Source organism: Phycodurus eques, chromosome 15 (assembly GCF_024500275.1).
Source record: "Phycodurus eques isolate BA_2022a chromosome 15, UOR_Pequ_1.1, whole genome shotgun sequence".
NCBI lineage: Eukaryota > Metazoa > Chordata > Actinopteri > Syngnathiformes > Syngnathidae > Phycodurus > Phycodurus eques.
This window is the reverse complement of record NC_084539.1, coordinates 11,467,663-11,488,293: the sequence shown is the minus strand read 5'-3', so window position 1 is coordinate 11,488,293 and position 20,631 is coordinate 11,467,663. Positions and strand designations below refer to the sequence as shown.

At 39.9% G+C, this 20,631-nt stretch overlaps 1 protein-coding gene across 1 annotated transcript; it reads left to right on the top strand.

Moving 5' to 3' along the window:
- The first annotated feature begins 105 nt into the window (after window positions 1-105).
- On the top strand, window positions 106-18,381 carry lhx6a (LIM homeobox 6a). The gene is made up of 9 exons (XM_061698719.1): window positions 106-450; window positions 1,118-1,183; window positions 2,065-2,250; window positions 3,509-3,630; window positions 13,544-13,764; window positions 15,153-15,253; window positions 16,055-16,150; window positions 16,255-16,429; window positions 18,016-18,381. The coding sequence occupies exons 1-9, from the start codon at window positions 382-384 to the stop codon at window positions 18,093-18,095; spliced, it is 1,116 nt and encodes a 371-aa protein (XP_061554703.1). The 5' UTR covers window positions 106-381; the 3' UTR covers window positions 18,096-18,381.
- Window positions 18,382-20,631: the final 2,250 nt, after the last annotated feature.

Below are 20,631 nucleotides of genomic sequence, written 5' to 3'. Positions count from 1 at the left end.
CCTTCTCCTCTGCACCTTGGGAAGGGTTTTGCGTGGAGGAATACGAAGCTGCGTGCAAGTTCCACTTCCTGTAAAGTCACAACTCCATCCCACCAGTGAGGGAAGAGGTACAGTGCAGAAGGGGAGGGTGCGCATAGACATGCATGCACGCGTGCATGTCTTTCTACTACTACGAGACAAACGCAGTTTTGCTTCACCACACAAGAAGAGCATCGGGAGAGACGACCTTCTTAAAGCCGGGAAGCGACCTCCAGAGCCGGGCATTAAAAAAAAAAAAGTGGAAGGCAACGGTCGGATGGTCGAAACTGTGCCGGCCGTCCCTCGACGACTTGTCCCCGGCTTGATTGCTGCCGCTGCTCGCTGTGAGGCTCCGGGGGATTCATGTACTGGAAAAATGAAGTTTTGTCCCCTCTGTCAGAGGGCAACACGGTTCTGTCCACCACGAAGCAGGTAAAGCAACGTGTGTGTTTTATGTTTCTTTCTTTCTTTCTTCTTTTTTTTTTTTTTTTTTTTTTTTTTTTTGCATTATGCACAGTGGTGATTTCGGGAGGTCTGGTGTTTATTGTAATGTCACAAACAAGACAGCTGCTGCACGCGCCTGCACTCGTGTTAAAAGATCATCAAATAAATAAATAAAACAATTAAAATAGGATTGTAATTACAAGCATTTAAGTGTGTGTGTGTGTGTGTGTATGGTGAAGAAATCACATTTGCGACTGTTTGCGTGACCCGTCGCTTGCCTCCTGATTGACACATGAAATAGACACTTGCGCAGCCTCTTATCCGCCAGCTATTTGTAATTGCAGGTAGTTTACCCCCTCGACAGCCCCCACTGCCCCCCTCCTCCCTTCATCTCCACGCGTGTCCCGGATTGCGAGGGAAAACGCGATTATTCCGGGAAGCCAATTTAAGATCGCTTCATTTAAAGGTGTCTTTTTTGTTGTTGTTGTTGTTGTTGATGATGCCAAATGGGAGGGAGAGTGTTGGGAGGGGGGGGGGGGGGGTTGCGCGTTTATCAAGGCGAGTGTATAAAAGCAGAAGATCCACGCTGGTAGATGGATGACACCCGTGGAAAGGTGCGTGATGAAGATTTCGGTTTGGCTGTCGTTCGTTGTAGGTGATCGCCAGTGGTGAGCGTCGGAGTGTTGCGGGCTGCAGTGTGGACTCCAAACACGCACAAATGGTAAGACCTCTCCTCTTCTTATGCGTGTATTATATATGTGTCCATGTGTGTGTGTGTGTGTGTGTGTTTAATTTAATACAAAACAAACAACCCACAAAGTGGAGAACTATTTTTTTCCCATCAGGGGGGCATAATATTTGATTTGCGTTAAAATTTAGAAAGTCACTGTGTAATTTTAGGAAGAGACATGCTTCCACATACGGGAGAAACATTTACGAATGAAATATGAAATGTAATTAATAATTTAAAAAGAAATTGTAAAAGTGCACGGTGACCTAACTGCCGAGCACCCTGGATCACGCAGCCGTGTTTAATATGACAGAGATTGTAAAATAACAATGCATCATTTGAGAAGGTTTCACTTGTTTTTATTTCGATAATTGCATATAGTGAACTGGTTCAGATGCTCCCACGGGCCACATACGAACCACGTGCCTTCGGTTCGCCACCCCCACTTGTGATTTCTGCTTTCGATAAATAACACTACGTCAAAAATGTATCATTTCAAAATATGCAAAATGCATCATAATGTTAACAATGATGTAATACAACTAAATATAAGATAATAATATAAAAATGATGTCGTAAAAAGAATACGAACAGAGTAATAAAAGAACACCAAAGAATACATAATACTCATGTGAAAGGAGAATAAAATTGTTTTTTTTGTTGTTTTTTTGCGTTTAATCATTTTTGGCATTAATTAAACGTGGAAAAAAAATCACAACATGTTTCCATATGTTTTGATGAATTCTGTTCACGTGACCTAAATGCGCGAAAACTAGCCCGGTGGAAACGAGCGCGTGCGCGCGCGTGCGTGTGTGTGTGAGAGACTGGGTTCTGATTCGTGCCCCCCCCCCACGCGCCCTCTCCCCACGCAGTCTCATTCGGACGCGGAGTCCCAGCAGTCCAACATGGAGCGGGAGGACACACGCTCGTCCCCGAGCACGCCGTCCACGCCCTCGGTGTGCTCACCCAGCTCCACCGCCTGCAGCTCGGTGCCCTCCACGGGCAAGAACGTGTGCGCCAGCTGCGGCCTGGAGATCCTGGACCGATACCTGCTCAAGGTAAGCGCCCGACAAGCCTTCATTTTACAGTCTGATCGAGGCTTGAAAAAAAAGAAAAGGAAAGAAAACTACAAACATGGCGACCAGTCCGCTTTGAGAGATTTACTAAAAGCGACCAAAGCAAACGGGAAAACGAAGCTAGTTCACAGCCTAGCATAGCGGAAGAATGTTTTGGGAAACTGTAGCCACAACATACATGTTTTTATTTTTATTTTTTTTTGTTTTTTTTATGTCTTTTGAAAGCCTGTCAAAGCGGCCTGTCATGTCTTGTTTCTTCCCCCTTTTAGTCGAAACAATTTTCCCTCGCACGGGAACGTGCGTATCACATGACACACATTTTAATTCCGATATTGTTATACTCCACTACATTTAAAACGATATTAGACTAGCCCTGTGAACCGATTTTACATAAGAATTTTCGTATGAATTGATATTCAACTAGGCATGGCATTATTGATAAACATAATTTCAAGCATAAAAGGACTCCCACTTTTATTGGAATCGGTACATTATATTTACATGCAATTTTAAATGTTTTTAAAAGCTACGTGACCAACTCGCGCTGCTAAATTTCTCAATCAAGACAGTAATAATTTTAAAATAAAACGATTCGCATTTTCTTGTGGTACAAATTGTTGAACTGGAGACAAAGATTCGTATTTATTTACTGAACTGAATAATAGAGGTGCCTGCTATATTTTGTTTGAAAAAAAGAAGAAAATAGTAGACCTATTACTGCTATTAATTTTAACATATAGACCGTGATTAACACATGTTGGAGGTTGATATTAATTATCACGTATTCTATAAATGATTGTCAACTACAAAATAATAATCACGTCATTTTATTCTGATCGAGGTAAAAGAAACATGGCATTTCTTCTTTATATTTTGCTATGCTTTACAATTGAATGTCAGCTCTTCGTTTATTTAAATGCCAGCAAAGATATGAATGTGACACTGATGTTCGATAATAACAAATGCTATTTAGACCAAAAATGATTATCCATTTACAAACGATATAATCGAAAAGAAACCCAGTGCAAAATGGTGTCTGCGTCGCTTTATTTGAATATTCAAAATGGCGATGAATGCAACCGCTGTTTTCATTAGTATTATTGTCATTATTATGATTATTATTTATTATTAATATGCGTATGTATGAATTGCCTTTCAACTTATATAACCATATATACGTACCTATATATTGTTATCGTGTATGAATGAATGAGTAAATAATTGTTTATGTGTGACGCAGGTGAACAACCTGATCTGGCACGTGCGCTGCCTGGAATGTTCGGTGTGCCGGACGTCATTACGTCAGCACAGCAGCTGCTACATCAAAAACAAGGAGATCTTCTGCAAAATGGATTATTTCAGGTAGGGTAAGTTTACTGTACGACTTGATTTGCAAAACACCTCCTTCCTTTTCTCTCGCTGCCTCTTTCTGTGGCAACACCTCCTGTCATCATACACTCGCGCGCGCGCACACACTGGTGGTGACACACGCACGCGCGCGCGCGCGCGCGCTTTAAATGCGTCTTTCCTCTTTGAGACGCTGACAAACTAGGCAATAATGGGTCACGGCCCACGGGGGCACCATTTTATTATATTGCTTAAAACTCTGTAGTTTGAATTTGGTTCCTTTTTGTTTGTAATAAAACTAATATGCATAATACACATATGTAATAGAAATGTAATAAGAAAAAGTAAAGATATTCCATTTTGTTCTCATTTCAACCTTAATCAAGACTGAGTCCCCACTCCTCCCTCGACAAGTTGGTTCCTTCTAGTAAAGGAAACGAATCCTTCTTATTTTAAAAAAATAATAAAATATCACTTTATGTATTTTATTTTAATATCATAAAATAGGCCATCAAATAAATCATGAATTAAAAAATATTTGCAGCACTAGGTGTAAATCAAAACAACGAGTCGCACATTTTTAGTTTGGGCCCAGTATTCTTTTTGTTTGAAAAATGGATACATATTTCATTTAAAATGAAATTAAATACAGCAATAGGTCAATATGTAAAATCAGTTGTTGGAACACAATATGTCACAAAAAATACAAAAGCATGATAATGATTGTATCAACGAATTAATTACTACAATATAAAATAACCAATTAACAACTGAATTATATTTGTAGTAGTAACCTCACTTTCCTGAGTATATTGTTGCATGACAAATGTAGCCAATATAGATGTAATTGTAAAATGTACATAATGATAAAACATTACAATAAGACTTAGCTGTCTTCCGAAACGGAGGGGAGGGGGGGGGGGGGGGAATTACAAGTTTGGCAATGACTTCAAGACACAGCATTGTAGAGGCAGGAAAACAAAGATTGTCTCCTTGTTTACGGTTTTCACTTCAGTCTGCAGTCACATTGAAAGTAAAAACCAATTTTTGACAGAAAGCCAGGTCAGAGCTGCTGTCAGCTTTGAGCACTGCAAACACACAATCAACAAGTGAATTACATTTGTAAAAGGATACAACTATACTCACTGCAATAATTCATGTCACAAGACCATTACTACACTAAAAAAAAAATAATAATAATAATATTTTGGGGGGGGCGAGGGGGGCATTTGTTCTCCTTGCATAAAATCTTGAAGGATGCAGCAACCGCCCAAATGCGTGCACGTATGATGCAATCACAGTCAGGGACAAACACAGGGGTGTTGTCACTTCTTCATCTCGGAGGAGGATGAGGAGGAGCGTGAGTGCTTCCAATTGTGAACGCAAGAGAGAATTGGAGTTCTAATGTGTGCTACAGACAATTCATATATCACACCTTTTATCATTTGTGTTACATTTGAAGGCATATAGGCTGGAACGTGTGTGTAGATGTGTGTGTGTGTGTGTGTGTGTGTGTGTGTTTGTGTGCGTTGGTCATGGAGTATTTGAGCAGCAAACGCATTGGTAGCCAAAATGGTGGCTGTGAAGGACTTTTTATTGGGTTGAGTAAGATGCTTAAAAAATGTTTTATTGATCATTAAGCAGGCTCACAATTTCTTGGCAAATGTTTTTTTTTTTGGTCGTAAATTCATGTTTGCTGTCAATAGTTTATGCTGAGGTTATGGCATTTTAGGTTTTTGGAACGGTGGTTCTCTAACTTTTTACACCAAGTACCACCTCAAAAAATACTTGGTATTACCACCATCATGACCAATATTAAATAGTAGCGTAGTGGACCGAAGTATTCATCAAAAACAACATAGAGGTTTTATTCCTAAAAGTACATTGGATATTATTGTTAGTCACTCTCGCATTATGCACCGTTTGAACATTAACACTGCACTTAAATATAGGAAAATAAAAATATGTACTGAATGATTCCATTAAACTGTATTGCACATACAAGTTAAATAAAACACTCAAAAGTTAAATCGAACTGAACTGGAGTTAGGCAGTGATTCTTTCGTGAACCACACTTTGAGAATCCTTGTTTTCGTATGTTTGTGTTTTGGCCTGGAAAAAGCCTGGCGCAAGGACACAAATGTCAGTGTGTGATCGAAACCTGACACAAAACCACGGCGCTGAGGTTTATAATCACCAGCAATTAGTCGTCCTCCACCCCAGACCTCCAGACCAGCAATTAGCCCGCCCCGTGTGCCTGGTCAGCACCTTTTTGTGATCTGAACGTGATTCTTATCCTAAACGAACAGACACGTTCGCCTTTCAATACACACGGCCTACTATGTGCAAAGAATCGTGCACATGCACTGTATATCACCTCGCTTGACACAGTCACACAAACACACCCTGGGGTCTGTGTTTATTTATGCATGTCCAGCAGCTGTCAATCATATGCTTTTTATTATTTTCACAACACACATTTCTGTTTTCTCTGCCAGGGTCGTACTAATACTCGAGCTGACCCCTTTCCGTTTAAACACTCCCTCACCGGTCACCCCGGACTGTGAGCCATTATTAAATATGTAAAGCAGACGTTAAGTGTATGCGAGCGCCTTCCAGCCGCAGAAGTGGTCAGGGAAGGTACAAATGGCTGTCACATGGCGAGATGTTATGCCATCATTGCCAATGAACTTTACAGTAAATCCTTTAAGTCAATTATTGCCAGCTTGGCAATGACTGTAATCTTTTTTTTTTTTTCTTCCCATCAGGGGCCATTCCAGTTTGTATAAAGTCCTTTGAGGGTCATACCAAAAAATATGATGCAATTATTGAGCAAATGTGGATGATTCTTGTTTTTTTTTTTTTTTTAACTGTTTTTGTGAAGTTTTAGTTGCTTTTAGAACCACATGGCAGGCCAGTCAAATGTCCTGACTGGCCATATATAGCCCACGGGCTCTATGTTCCCCACCAAGTGTCAGGACAATTTCATAATTTGATTTGTCGAAATCAGTGTCGTTATAGATTCATGTGTGCGATGCGGCCTCGTTTAATTCGGTATTGCAGAAAGATGCACGCTCTCCTCTTTGGAGCCACACACTCAACTCCAAGACGAAAGAATGTGGCCACTTGAGTGGGGCAGCATGCCTCACTCACCGTGAGACAGTAGAACCGCACTGATCAGCTAAAAACAATAAGCCTGACATTTAAAAATACAATATAAACTAAATATAGCCAAATATAAGTACACTTTAACGATATAAGATGGTATAAATGTCAAACAATAAAAAAGGGCTTGTAATGAACGCCAATATTTTGTAGGTGTGAAATTTGAAGTCTTCCAATAAGCAGTTTAAATGTGTGATTGTTTTGTTATTTCTAATGAGTAAATAAAACCAAAAAAAAAAAAAAAATTCACTGTTTATTTATTATGCACACACTAACCTTGCACAAGTTCTATTAATAGTGCTTATTTCAGTCATGGAAACGGTTATCGGGTTAGGGTTAGAGTTAAATGGATAACAAACAAAGTGGATCTTATCGGATCTAATGTAATCTAATGTAATCTAACATAATGTAATCTAATATAATGTAATTTAATTCAATATATCTCGATTTATAGCTGTCTGGCTTGTTGGCAAAATAGCCTATAGTTCAATAGATGGACAGATTTTGAGATCGACATGTTCAGATGGACAGATTGTTTCTTAATCCTGCGACGGAAATTATGATGTTTGACAATAGCTGAGGGTCGGCCCACATTTGCATAATTATATGTTTAGGTTATCATTTCTTTGGAAGTCACTGGTAAACATCAGGAGTGAAAATTGGCAATTTTATTGAGAAGCAGATGTGTGATGATGGTCAATTTAAATCTGTTTTAATTTGACATTTTTGTTGTTGTTGTTGTTGTTTTTTTTTTTAAATACAAATGTAAACAGCAGCGCTGGTGAGCTGTCCATATTCTTTCGGACCTCTTTCAGAACCTCCGGAGATGTTTCCTCATCTATGTCACTCTCTCATCTGGCTTTGGACTGACAGCTGCTTTAATGGGACGTAATAGCAGGAAATCAGAGTGGGTTTCCTTCTATGCGTGTATGTGTGTGTATGTTTTGGTTGAGATGGGGTGGGGTGGAGTAAGGTGGTGTGTGTGTGTGTTGGGATAGAAGTGCAGGATAGAGCCCTTGCTGTGACACTCAAACCTATATTTCAGGCCTTTGGCGCTTAAACACACATACACGCACACGCACGCCGACACACACACACACACACACACACGCACAGGAAGTCTCATCGCTGTTCCAATCAGAAGCACATCGGGGTGCTCGCACTGTACCCAGAATGAGCTTTGTGGAGCAAAACGTGTGCATGTGTGTGTCTGAATTGTCGCAGTAATTACTCATCAACCCACCTCTGGTTAGGTGATTGAGTTTCCATAGCAACGTGCCGCACGCAGAATTGCAAGTTTTTCTTTTAAAGAACGGAATTAATCAAAAATGATAATAAGACATCTGTCATACAAAGACTCAATTAATCGGCACTTCCTGCATTAATGCTGCATATTGTGGATGACTGAAATGATTATTTATAGATCTCCTTCCTTTGTAGCCCTGATACAAAACCACATGCTTTGAAAAAAGGAACAAATGCTAAAAGTCTAATGTGACAAATCAAAATTGTAGGCCCAGAAAATATCCAGAAAGCCTATTATTTAAGTAAATGTTTCAATCACTATTGTTACATTTACAACAACTATATGGCAGTATAAATGTATTTCTTCTTACTATCATTATTTGTATTTATTTCTATAACAGTGTACTTGATGCATGATAAAGGGTGTTAACACTGAACCAGTGTTCAAAAAAAAAAAAAAACAGGGGGCTACGTGGAGATGAAGATAGAAAAGGCAGGGGCCCTGAAATGAGTGATGATTTGCAGCGTTCTCTGGGTTCTGTCTTTAGAGTATAGAGCTGACAAGCTGTCATGCTAGATTAGTGGCTCAACCCCACAATGTTTTGCTTTTTACTGTATAGCCAGAGGGGAGCTCGCCATAACAATCCGGAACGATACACCAGTACAGTGCAAAATAAGCCACAAAGTCCATTTGTCTCCAGAATGACTTTATTGGAATATTTTCGTGACAACTTGGGCAAACTGGCTCAATAGACACCACAACAGGCTTGTTATCATGTCCTTGAATGGTGGAATTCCTCATTAGATAGTTTTACATGACCGTTATTGGATTGTGTGGAAGTATTATACACGTTACGATTACATCGACATCTATCACGGTACACTATCGAAAGACAACAATTTCTTATAGTTACACAGCCGATGCCCAATTAATAGCAAGTTGAACTTTTTAATGATGAGAATCTCTGTATTCCTTCACATTTTTTAGTTACATTTATTTATTTACATTACTCTCAACATATGCCGAAGCTGGTTTTATACTACCAGGTCCAAGTGGCCAATTCCCATCCAGTGCCTACAGTATATCTGATTTACATGTATTTTTAAAGTGACCGATCTATCCAAAATACATTAACTCAGGAGTCATCAACTTTTTGGAAACTAAGACTTCCTATTTTCGGTACCGATTAAAGCGAAGGTCTGAAATGACAAATTTGATGAAATTGCCACCAATTATTTTTAGGAAAAGAGACCAAACAGTTTCTTGTCATAAACCTCTGTAAGTGTTCACATTTTCAAATGAGCACTTCTACAAAATTCCGAGGAAATCATAATGTCCCATCACTGGTGAGCTATTATTAGAACAGGCCTACGGGAAACTCGTGGTCTTTGGAGGTGATCTTAGATTAGTTCAAATTCAGGTAACCTCAACATGGTCGTTTTGATTTTACGCGGGTGAGTTTTTACTCACCACGGGTGTGCTGTTTAGGTGGATGTGTGCATGTGTGCATGTAAAGGTAAATCAGGGTCAGCATATTTAGATGTGTGTTTACTCTGCATTCACATTAGCACATATATTGTGATGGATTCATTTTATACAGTGCTTGTTCTCATTTGGGTCGCGGGTGTGCTGGAGCCTATCCCAGCTGACCTCGAGCGAGACGCGGGGCACACCCTGAACTGGTCACCAGCCAATCACAGGGCACGTGCAGACAAACAAACTGACACTCACGTTCACTTTTACGGCCAATTTAAAGTCTTCAGTGAACCCAGCGTGCGTGTTTTTGGAAGCTGAGATTTACAGTACACCCAGATACTCGCAACTGTGAGGCCGACATGCTAACCGCACATAACACTGATTATTGGACAATCATTGTATCATAATGGTATGTATATTTTATTATTTTAAAAAGTGCATTTTTTTTTTGGTCACTTATTTTAATTCTTTAATTGTTATGTATGCCTAATATGACAATAATGTCATGTGAACCCAACTGCAAGGGAAGTAAGTCAGTGCGACTTTCAGGCATGCTATGATCGCCTATAAATAGACGAGTTCAATATAGCTGCATGTATGGATGGATGGAGCTCAAAAAAAAGGAGGAAAACACGCTTGTGAGGATTCAAGGCACAACAGAGGGCTTTCATCCCAGACAGAGTGGACTTGAGTGGGCTGGTTCTTTGCCAAAACCCACTCAAGTGGCGGCCCTTGTACTTCCCCCACTGCCAATCCCCCGCACCACCCATCTCTAATTCACCCTTTTCCTTCGCTTTGCTTTTGTCTCTTCACATCTCATAAGCCGTCGTAGCTGTTCTTGATTTTTCACTGCTTTTTGTGTAATAGTAGTAGTAGTCGATATTATAACCATTGACTGTTGTGCCCCCAACAAAAGCTTTGTGTCGTATTATTATTGTCGTCATTGTTTATCTTGGAGAGTAAAGTCAGAGTGGCAATTAAGGGTTGAACAACCAAAGATCTTTTGTCGCCGACTGTAATGCGATCAAAGTCGAGTCGAAGTCGATTCATTGATGATGTCATTGCTATATTTTCTCGTCCCCTAGCGGCTTTTAACGTTAAAGGCATGACTTCACGGGCTGGCGTTAATACAAAAAAAAAAAAAAAAACAATGATTAAAAATACAACTCACCATTCCACGGAATGTAGAAGGGTTCTAAGTAATATGAGCCCTGCGCGTTTCTCTTCAACGAGCCAGCTGGTCTCATCTTGTGTTCGATAGCATAGCGTGTTGTAAAACGGTACTGCGACACAGTGTTGACACAAAAGTTGTGGTGTTGGTTGTTATGTGTGTTGATATAAATAAAGTTCTCGTTATCACACAGTTGTTTCCCGCACATTATTTGACATAACATTTTGGTGACAAAGAAGGAGCTGCACTTTCCGCTGGTAGTCCCGAAGTATGCTGGTATGAATATTTAATATTTAATTTCATATTTAATTCCTCTCTAAATTGGCCGATTGTAAGACGAGATGCGTGATGAGCGGTTAGTCGACATCAAGCTTTCAATGTCGATGCGGAGTATTAAAGTTGAGCCGTCCACTCGTCGACTAATCCTCAATGAATGAATAATGTTGCTTATGTTAACATGAGTATCATATCACAAATGGACACATTTAAATGACATTTCTCAGTGAATTAAATTGATGAATGATTACAATGTTAAATGTGATATTTAGTAGGGGACAGCACAGTAATGGTGAGCACTTCTGCCTCACGGTTCTGAGGTTCTGGTTTTGAATTTCAGCTCGGACCTTGCCGTGTTGAGTTTGAAAATTCTCCTGGTCGTGGCGTGGGTTTTCTGCCCATCCAGCAATCCATGCATTTTCTCTACTGCTTATCCTGTTCAGGGTTGTGGGAACCTGGAGCCTATCCTACACACTGCACTGGTCACCAGATAACCGCCGTGTACATCTAGAGAAAGACAATCATTCACACTCGCATTCACGCATGTCAATGAGCGGGAACCGGAGCCACGCTGCCCGCACAGCCCAGTGAGACACTACACCCTCAGTGCCGAAAGCAATCTTGTTTAGTCTCAAGTTCTCAATGGCATCTTCAATGGCGATGTCAAATTGGTAACATAAAATATAAGGACCAAATTATTGAGACACCTGGCTGACAGGAAGTGAAAGGGAAGAAAATATGGAGAGAGAACTCCATATAACTTCAGTTGCTTCAAAATACGATTAATCAACAATTCCGCAAAAGGGACTGAATCATACCCCGAAACAAATATTATGCTCGTGTATGGCAAACACTGATCATATAGCAATTACGTACCGACAATCGGGTCAAATATGATTTCCCCCATTCGAATCAAAGTCAGCAAAGGTCCAATTTGTGGATGTCTCTGAAAGATTATCCTGAGCGATTATCTTGTGGTGTGTTGAGTGTTAAGAGAGTTTCCCCCCCCCCACCCTGATCTGCTTGGAAAACATGTTAAAAGCGGTACAGAAAATGGATGGATGGATGAATATTTTCCGATGGTAGATCCTTAAGTGTGTGGTCAATACCGAGTTCGACCGAGCCGCGGAAGTGATTGCGACGTGAAACGGAACGATAGCCAATTGGGAGCTCGCTGATCAATACAAATAGAGGAGCACCCGAGTGTTCATATAACATGTATATAACAAGTCATTCACCAAATAAAAATGACAAGGCGAAGAGTTTGCAGTGTAGTTACAGATAAGCTAAAAGTTAGCCTAGCTTCTTCGATTTCTTGTTGTACTATTACTACTACTACGACTACTTTTATACGTCTTCCTTCTTCTTTGTATTTTCCAGCAGTGTGGATGCCAAGTGGCACCGCGCTGCCAGGTCAGTTTTGGTACTATGACAGAAATCTGGTTCTCGGGGAGGGAGGAGACTGATGATTGTCATGATATGGTTATGTGCTGCGCTGTGTTGGTCATCTGGAGTACATCACACACGCTTAGAGAGCAGTAAGAGCGCAGTTTTTGTTTTTTTCCCTGTTGGGGAACTCCCACGTTTTAAAGATTGGTTAAAAATCTTCAAAATCTTTGCGTGTACCCCGATTTAGAATCAGTCATAAAACCTACAATAGTGGGGTCTGCTGTGCCTCCATCACCACAGTGTTTGTCTCATTCTGTCCTCGAACACATTCACCAGCACGTGAACAGTTCCAATAAGCAGCACGTGTTTATTTCAGATATTAACGCCTCATTACAGCCACGTCTGTCGTTAATCATTTGTTGTCCTCGCCGTGTTTATGTTCTCTTTCCAAAACCCTCATCCACTGGCCCCATGCCCCTCAAACTCCACCTCCCCCTCTATACCGATTCTTCCTGTATAATACCGCCTGACCTCACTGTTACTATCGGTTACAGCCGCTCCACGGAGTGATGTCATCCACTTCTTTTTTTTTTTTTTCCATCTTCCACGCTGGGAAACCGCTATAGTGTACTGTACTGTATGTGTGTGTGTGTGTGTGTGTGTCTCATGGTTTTCAGGCATCAGTCAGGAAATTGCAGGTGTTGGTTTCTTTGTGTAGAAAGCACAACCAGGAGACTTTTAGTGTAGGCCACATGCTCCTCCAAGGTTCTTCCTATCCTCCGCAGTTTAAACCGAAACATCAATGTTAGTGAGATAACATTAAAAAAAGAAAAGAAAAGCGAATTGAGTTAGGCAGCACGGTGGAAAGTGTTTAGGACGTCTGCCTCATAGTCGAGTCCCGGGTTTGAATCTCGACTCAGACCCACAACCTTGAAGCCCAATCAGGGTAACATGTAAAATCATTTTCGCCACGGGCCACATTGTAGAGTAGAAATGGTTTTCCTTCCTCATGACTTTAAAATCCATATAAATAACATACACAGTTGTGACAGCATTTTGTTTTTAAAGTAAATGTTGATAACAACAAATTGAATGAAAAATTGGGGCAAGCAAATATTATGTCGTTATGATTAAATGGATTGAATTGGATTCAATATAATTGCGTTTCCTGTGCCTCAGCGGTTCTCTTCTTCTGTCCCTCACAGTAGGTTTGGTACTAAGTGTGCCCGCTGCGGGCGTCAGATCTACGCCAGCGACTGGGTGCGGCGCGCTAGGGGCAACGCGTACCACTTGGCGTGCTTTGCGTGCTTCTCGTGCAAGAGGCAGCTGTCCACGGGGGAGGAGTTTGGCCTGGTGGAGGAAAAGGTGCTGTGCAGGATCCACTACGACACCATGGTGGAGAATCTCAAGCGAGCGGCGGAGAGCGGTAAGCGGGCAAAATTATTTCAGTGTTACGCTTTGTTGGCAATGACAACAATTAATAAAAAAAATCAGTTTCATTTCTCTCCTTCACTGTGATCTAATGTGTCAGATACAAACTTCACACTTTTCATGGTGGGAACGCACTGACATACAGTATGCTTAGTGTTTTCTGTAAAAAAAACAAACAAAAAAACGTTTCTGTTGTTTAAAGGGGACATTCTACCAAACTAACTTTTTCAAGTATTTGAGATGTAATATTGACTCTATGGTGCCTCAGTAAACATGTGCAATAGGAATTAAAATCATTCACGCATTGCTGAGTCCCAGACGTTTTTCTGCCGAGAAGGCCTGCAATCAGGTCATTCGAATTTCTCGAGCTTATCTATGTCACGAGCGAAAATCTCCACCTTCCCTTTCCTCTCCTGAGCCAGCTCTGTCAACATAACAAACAGGTGTGCTCTCACATGTGGGTCTTCTACACTCAGGCAACCAATCAGGGAAAAGGGGGTGGTCTTAGCCAAATATGGACAAAGCTGATACAAAACTGGGTCAAACAGAAGTAGCTGTCAGAGGGGCCTTTTCTGGGCACTCGTATGACAAAACCAAGGTGTTTTTTTTCCAAATGAAATTGACACTTTTATACTAAGTCCATGTTAGAGAGTCACTCTATAAAGGTCTAAATAGCCAAAATACGGGACCTTTAAATTAATGAAAGTACTACTTACAAATTAATCCAAGTAAAAAAATTTCAAATAAAAAAAAACCAGTTAAAATTTCAACAAAAGACCTCTGTATGATATTTTCTGTCTTGGTATAAATACTGTACAAGAACCGTGCATACCGCAATAAAAAAATAATCTCATGCGAGCCAATGGACCAACCAAAACTGCAAAATCGACCATTGAAGCTGTGACTGCTAATGTTATACAGGGATTAAAAACTCCCCTGACCTCAACCCTATTGAGAACCTATGGCGCATCCTTAAAAGGACATATAAACATTTAACTTGATCAGTTAAAAAAAAGATCTCTATGTAATGCACAGTTCTTTATAAACTAAAACATTCGTTTTACATTCCAATCCATCCATCCATTTTCTGTATCGCTTATCCTCACCAGTTGAAGTCCAGTTACCTTGGTTCAACCTTTGCGGACTTGATTGTTTAATTTCACACTTTATTGGTGGTGGGCACTCCAGAGACCCAACTATTTGTATACAAGCCATTAAATAGTAAAGTATTTTCATATGTCCCCTTCAAAAATGGCACAAGTCGAAAGTTACCACATCAATATTGTGAAAGCTCTAACAACAGTTTCTGATTTATAACCCTGTAGTGAGAGGGACGGAAGCATTATGATTGATTCACTGCAAACTAATTGTTGTCTTTTTCAGGCAATGGTATCACATTAGAAGGAGCGGTTCCGACGGAACAAGACAATCAGCCTAAACCGGCCAAAAGGGCACGCACGTCTTTCACTGCGGAACAGCTACAGGTGACACAAATATGACTCCTTCTATTAAAATTCTTATAAAAGCAGAAATGTGAAGTAATTTTACTATAATTAGAAAACGTTCTAAGCGGTTTGGATGGCCCACTGGCTTATAATAAGATGAATGGTGTCAAGAGGTCAGCTACTGATGCCAGTTTGGGTAAAGTATGGCCTGGTGGGCAACATATGCTTTGCTTCATTATTTAATCCAGCCCACCGAGCATTAACATGATCTCGAGTCCTGTAATATTTGTTCCTTCATTTCGTCATTTTTTTCTAAGGAATTAAAATGTTTGTATTCATTTTTATTAGCTGTTTTCATTGATTTACCTCACAAAATAACTGCTTTGTTGTAGGTAGTAAAATAAAAATAATAACACAATGAACAATTTTATGTTGTTTAATTGATTGATTATTTTTGGTAAATGAATTATAAATAAGCAAATTACTAATGGGTATTAACTACCATTTATATTATAAAAAAATATTTTATTTGTATATTTGACACGTTTTAACATTTTTATTTGCTATGTATTTGCGATACAAGCATTTTTATTTGCTACTTTTATTGTCTTAAATAATTTTTTTTTTTTAATGTTTTCCCACACTTGTACTAACTGGTTTACTACTACCTGGGGCGGACCAGCCAAGACACCTCTCATGTTGTGTGAGCACGAGCACTAATGTGAAGTCAGGTTTATGTGTGTGTCCCAAACGCTACGCCCAAATTGTAAACTAGTGGCCTTAATATTAAGTTAAGTGTCCCTTAGTGCTACTTGAAAGCAACGTGTTACCTCTGTGCAGATCATGCAGGCCCAGTTTGCCCAGGACAACAACCCAGACGCTCAGACACTACAAAAACTAGCTGACATGACGGGTCTCAGCAGGCGGGTTATACAGGTGAGCACATAGTGTAAGGTCATGGAAATGACGGTAACAGTCATCAGCAAAATCCCATTTGTGGAGGCACGATACGTGATGTGTGCTTGCATCGCTCTTCATAGGTGTGGTTTCAAAACTGCAGAGCAAGACACAAAAAGCATACGCCCCAGCACAGCGGGGGTCCTCAGGGTCACCCCCAGTCCAGGATACCCTCGTCCTTGCCCGATGAGCTTCACTATTCCCCCTTCGCCAGCCCCGACCGGGCGCGCATGGTCGCCCTACACGGATACATCGACAGTACGTCTTTTGGCATTTACGATTTGGTGCTGTCAAATCTTAAAAAACAAAACAAAAGTGAAAGTTCAACGATTAACTCATTACAAATAAAATCATCCAAAGAATAAAAAATCTAAAGTGATAACAATGAGTATAGTTATAATGATAAGAAATAATATAAAAAGACAAACATGAATAAAACAAATCTCACTTAAGTCTTAGCATTCAAAAACAATTGTTTACAAATAAAACAATTTAAATAATAAAAACTGTGCAATTATTAAAATTTGCGTGCAATTTATGTTGAGAATAATAAATATTACAGAAATAAAATAAAATTGATTGTTAAAACTTACATACATTGTAAATAATCCAAAATATTGCATTTATAAAGCAACTCTTGACTCTTGCCTTGTAAATCCAATTATGTATAACTAAAATAATGTAAATATTCAAATCTAGTTATGTCTGCACTGTACACTTTTAAAAATAATACAAAATAAAATTCATACATATATTTACTGTATATTTATATATAAAATAAAAACCAGACAATTATTACAATCAGTTTACATTAAATTTGAACAATAATAAGCAATACAGAAATACAATAAACTTGATTCTGAAACTTGCAGTTAAAAAATGGAACCATTGATGCATAATGATAACAATTTGTATATTTTTAATAATAAGTCTAATTAAACTGAAGGCAACACACACACACACACAGACACACACACGCACACACTGACATGCTGATATCTTCCTTTAAGGACTGTGGCCTCGTGAGTTACATCAGGAGCCTGGAGTAAGTCGCATTGGTCGTTTACTATGCGTTTAGTTCTGTGCTAACGTCTCCTCCATGCTCCTTGTGAGTGTTCTCATTTTGTATTTGTGTGTTTGACCATTTGTCCCATTCCTTAAACATCGGAAAGTGCATCGGTGACTCTGGCTCTCCTTGCCCACACGCAGGTACATTGTAGTACCCTAACGGTTCCATTTTTTTCCACTTCAATTACACGGTGACGTATTTGAAGGTCACTCGTATCTCAACATTTAGCTCGCAACACAAACCAAAAAAAATGTAATGTGATGGTTCGAACGCAAAAACTTGTTTTGGGGCACTCATAAGTGCAGATTCAGTGCATTGCAGATTTGTTTTCATTGTCATATGGCCCATAATTCACCATATCAAGGGATTCTGAGTGTATTCTGTCATTTTTAGGGGGTAAAATAAAAGTTTCTAGCCATTACAAAGAGTAAGTACATAGTGTACAGTACGACTGTGCATTACTGTATGTTTAAGAGTTTAAAGGGTGTTTTAAGAGAATAGAGTGTTGATAAGAGTATGGTGTAGCTTAATTGGAGTGTGGGGGAAGATTCACAAGAGTCTGGGGAGGTTCATACAGCTTTAAAACATGTATAAATAAACCAAAAATGGATGCGATGTTTGCTTGGTGGATTTCGCCTCTTGCAGAGGTGTTCCAGAACCTTACTCCCGCCATAAATGAGGGATGACTGTATATTCAAAATATAATAGCTGATGCTTGCAAATAGTATTTTTCTTCAATCTTTTTAAAAAAAATTTTTTTAAATGTGTTCTTCAGGTCACCCCTTCTCTGTGCTGACCTCACAGAGTCTTCCCCATCAGGCAATGTCGCTGCCCCAGCTGCCCCTCAGCCGCTAGCACTCCGCCGCTCTTCCAACCTTTAAGGACATCCTCAAACCTCCGCACCCCAACCCTTGACCTCCAGTCACTGACCCCCACATGGCAAATCATGAGGTCGAACGCGAGTTGACGCGGAGGAGAGAGAGAAACACCTTTTCGTGCTCCTAAGGAATATTCCACCTACTCGTGTATGATGGGATCTATCATACGCAGGATTCATCCACATCGTACAACCGGGATCATTCCGACTTGAGAGGAGTTTGGAAGAGGGGAAGTGACTCAAGCAGAAGGACTGAAGCTTCTGGAGGGCTGCAAAAGAATGGAGCGGGTGGGTGGGGGATTTGTCACAGTGGCTCAGTGGTGGGGCTCTAACTGTGGTCAGCAAGACCTTGGAAGGCCACCAAAATGAAATTCACTCACCGTACATAATAGCTCACGGCAACAAAACTCTGTTGTGTTGGAAAGCCTCAGTCCCCAATTGCAGATTATGTCAATGGTTTCAATGCCAAAAAATGAAGGACGACCACAAAGCACAAAGTCTGAGTGTTTCTTAAATTTCAGGTTTCTTGAAACAGACTGCATACTGGTCAAACTAATCATTCCTTAAAAAAAACAACAACTAATAAAACAAATAAAATAAAACAAAAATAAAATAATGTCTGTGTTTGCCTGGAGTGAAACAGTATTGGTACAAAACTGACAAAAATGCAACATACTAGTAAAATGTGACTTTTTCTGTGTATGTGTATGTGTGTGGATGTGTGAGTGTGTGTGTTGGGGGAGGTCTGTGCATCATGTAATTAAGCGCCACGGCTGTCGTGTAAAGAAACGGATCCAACGTGAACCTCAACGTCCTTGTATTTATTGAGATGGAAAAATCCCTGTAAAGCACTTTTTGTTTGATTTTTGTAAAATAAAATGGAAAAAAACCAACAATGAAATGAAACACAAAAGTTTATTTGATAGACTGTGCATCATCAATGTTTTGTGTAAACAAATGCAATAAAACAGAATGTGATGACTTTTGTGGTCAAGCTCGATGACTAGTATAACTTGTATGAGTACGAGAGGCACCGACCTAAAATGAAATTTGGATGAATCGGCGATCCACAACCGGTTTCACATAACGTGATATTTTGACAGACCAGCGCAGAAACAAATAAAAGCTGTTTATTAAAAATGCAACTCAGCATTACGCTGAAAGTAGTTATTGTAAATAATGTTTAGCCCTGCCTTTTCGTCTTCTATTCCACAAGCCAGCACCATCTTGGGGTAATGGGAGATATGCCAAGTGTCTTTCTTATGTCTAGTCTACACTGGAATATTATTTTGGTTGCTTTCATTGCATTAAATCCTGCTTTACAAACATAGGATCTTGGAAATGAAAGGCATTTAGTGCTTTTTTTGTGTGCCATTGCCTCATTTGCAAGTCTGTCGCCACATATTGTGTAGAGCAGAGCGGGCTTGGTGTGGGACAATCATGTTTAGCGATAAACCTGTCTTTTAATATTTTGCTTTCTTGGAAGTTGTAGGCTCTTTCTTTATCTCATCATTTGGCCTTTTCCACTTTCTGAAGAAGCTCTCCAGAAACATTTCTTTTGACTTATTTTTGCTAGTTTGTGGGCTTACTTTTTTATATACCACGGTGGTGCCTTGAGATACGAGTGACCTGGCTTACGGTTTGTTTGTTTTTTTTAGATACGAGACATCATTCGGTCAATTCTTTGCTTTGACTTGGGAGCAAACACTTGAGATAGGAGCACTGTGTGGTGGCATTGATTTCAACTCAACGTACGTCACAACAACCAACAGTTTGTCTAATGGCGAATAATACTTGAAAAAAGAAGTTTCAAGCTGTTTAATGCCACTCATAGTTGAAGTTTACTGTCAAATTAAACATAAAGTAAACATAGTTTACTGTCAAATTAAACATAAAACAACTACAAGTTGCGTATTTAAAAGAACCACATAGCGTTGCCTTAGGTTTGCTTAGCTTAATGCTAAGACACTGATAGACTAACAAAAAGCATTTATGCAGTGGTGTTATAACTTTAAGCTTTAAGCAATGGATACAGTATTTGAACACAAACAGGCATCAACACAGGTAGATAGATAATAAAACTAAAATATTCCCAGTTGCAGCACGGTGGACGACTGGTTAGCACATCTGCCTCACAGTTCTGAGGACCCGGGTTCAAATCCGGCCTCGCCTGTGTGGCGTTTGCATGTTCTCCCTGTGCCTGCGTGGGTTTTCTCCGGGTACTCCAGTTTCCTCCCACATCCCAAAAACATGCATGGTTGGTTAATTGAAGACTCTTAATTGCCTGTAGGTGTGAATATGAGTGCATATAGTTGCTGCTGTTTCTATCTGCCCTGCAATTGGGTGGCGACCAGTTCAGGATGTAACCCGCCTCTCGCCCGAAGATAGCTGGGATACGCTCCAGGACGTCCGCGACCCTAGTGAGGATAAGCGGGACTGAAAATGGATGGTTATTCACAGTCATATATGCTTTATCCTCTGCGAAAAACAACTAATATTACTACAACTTACTGA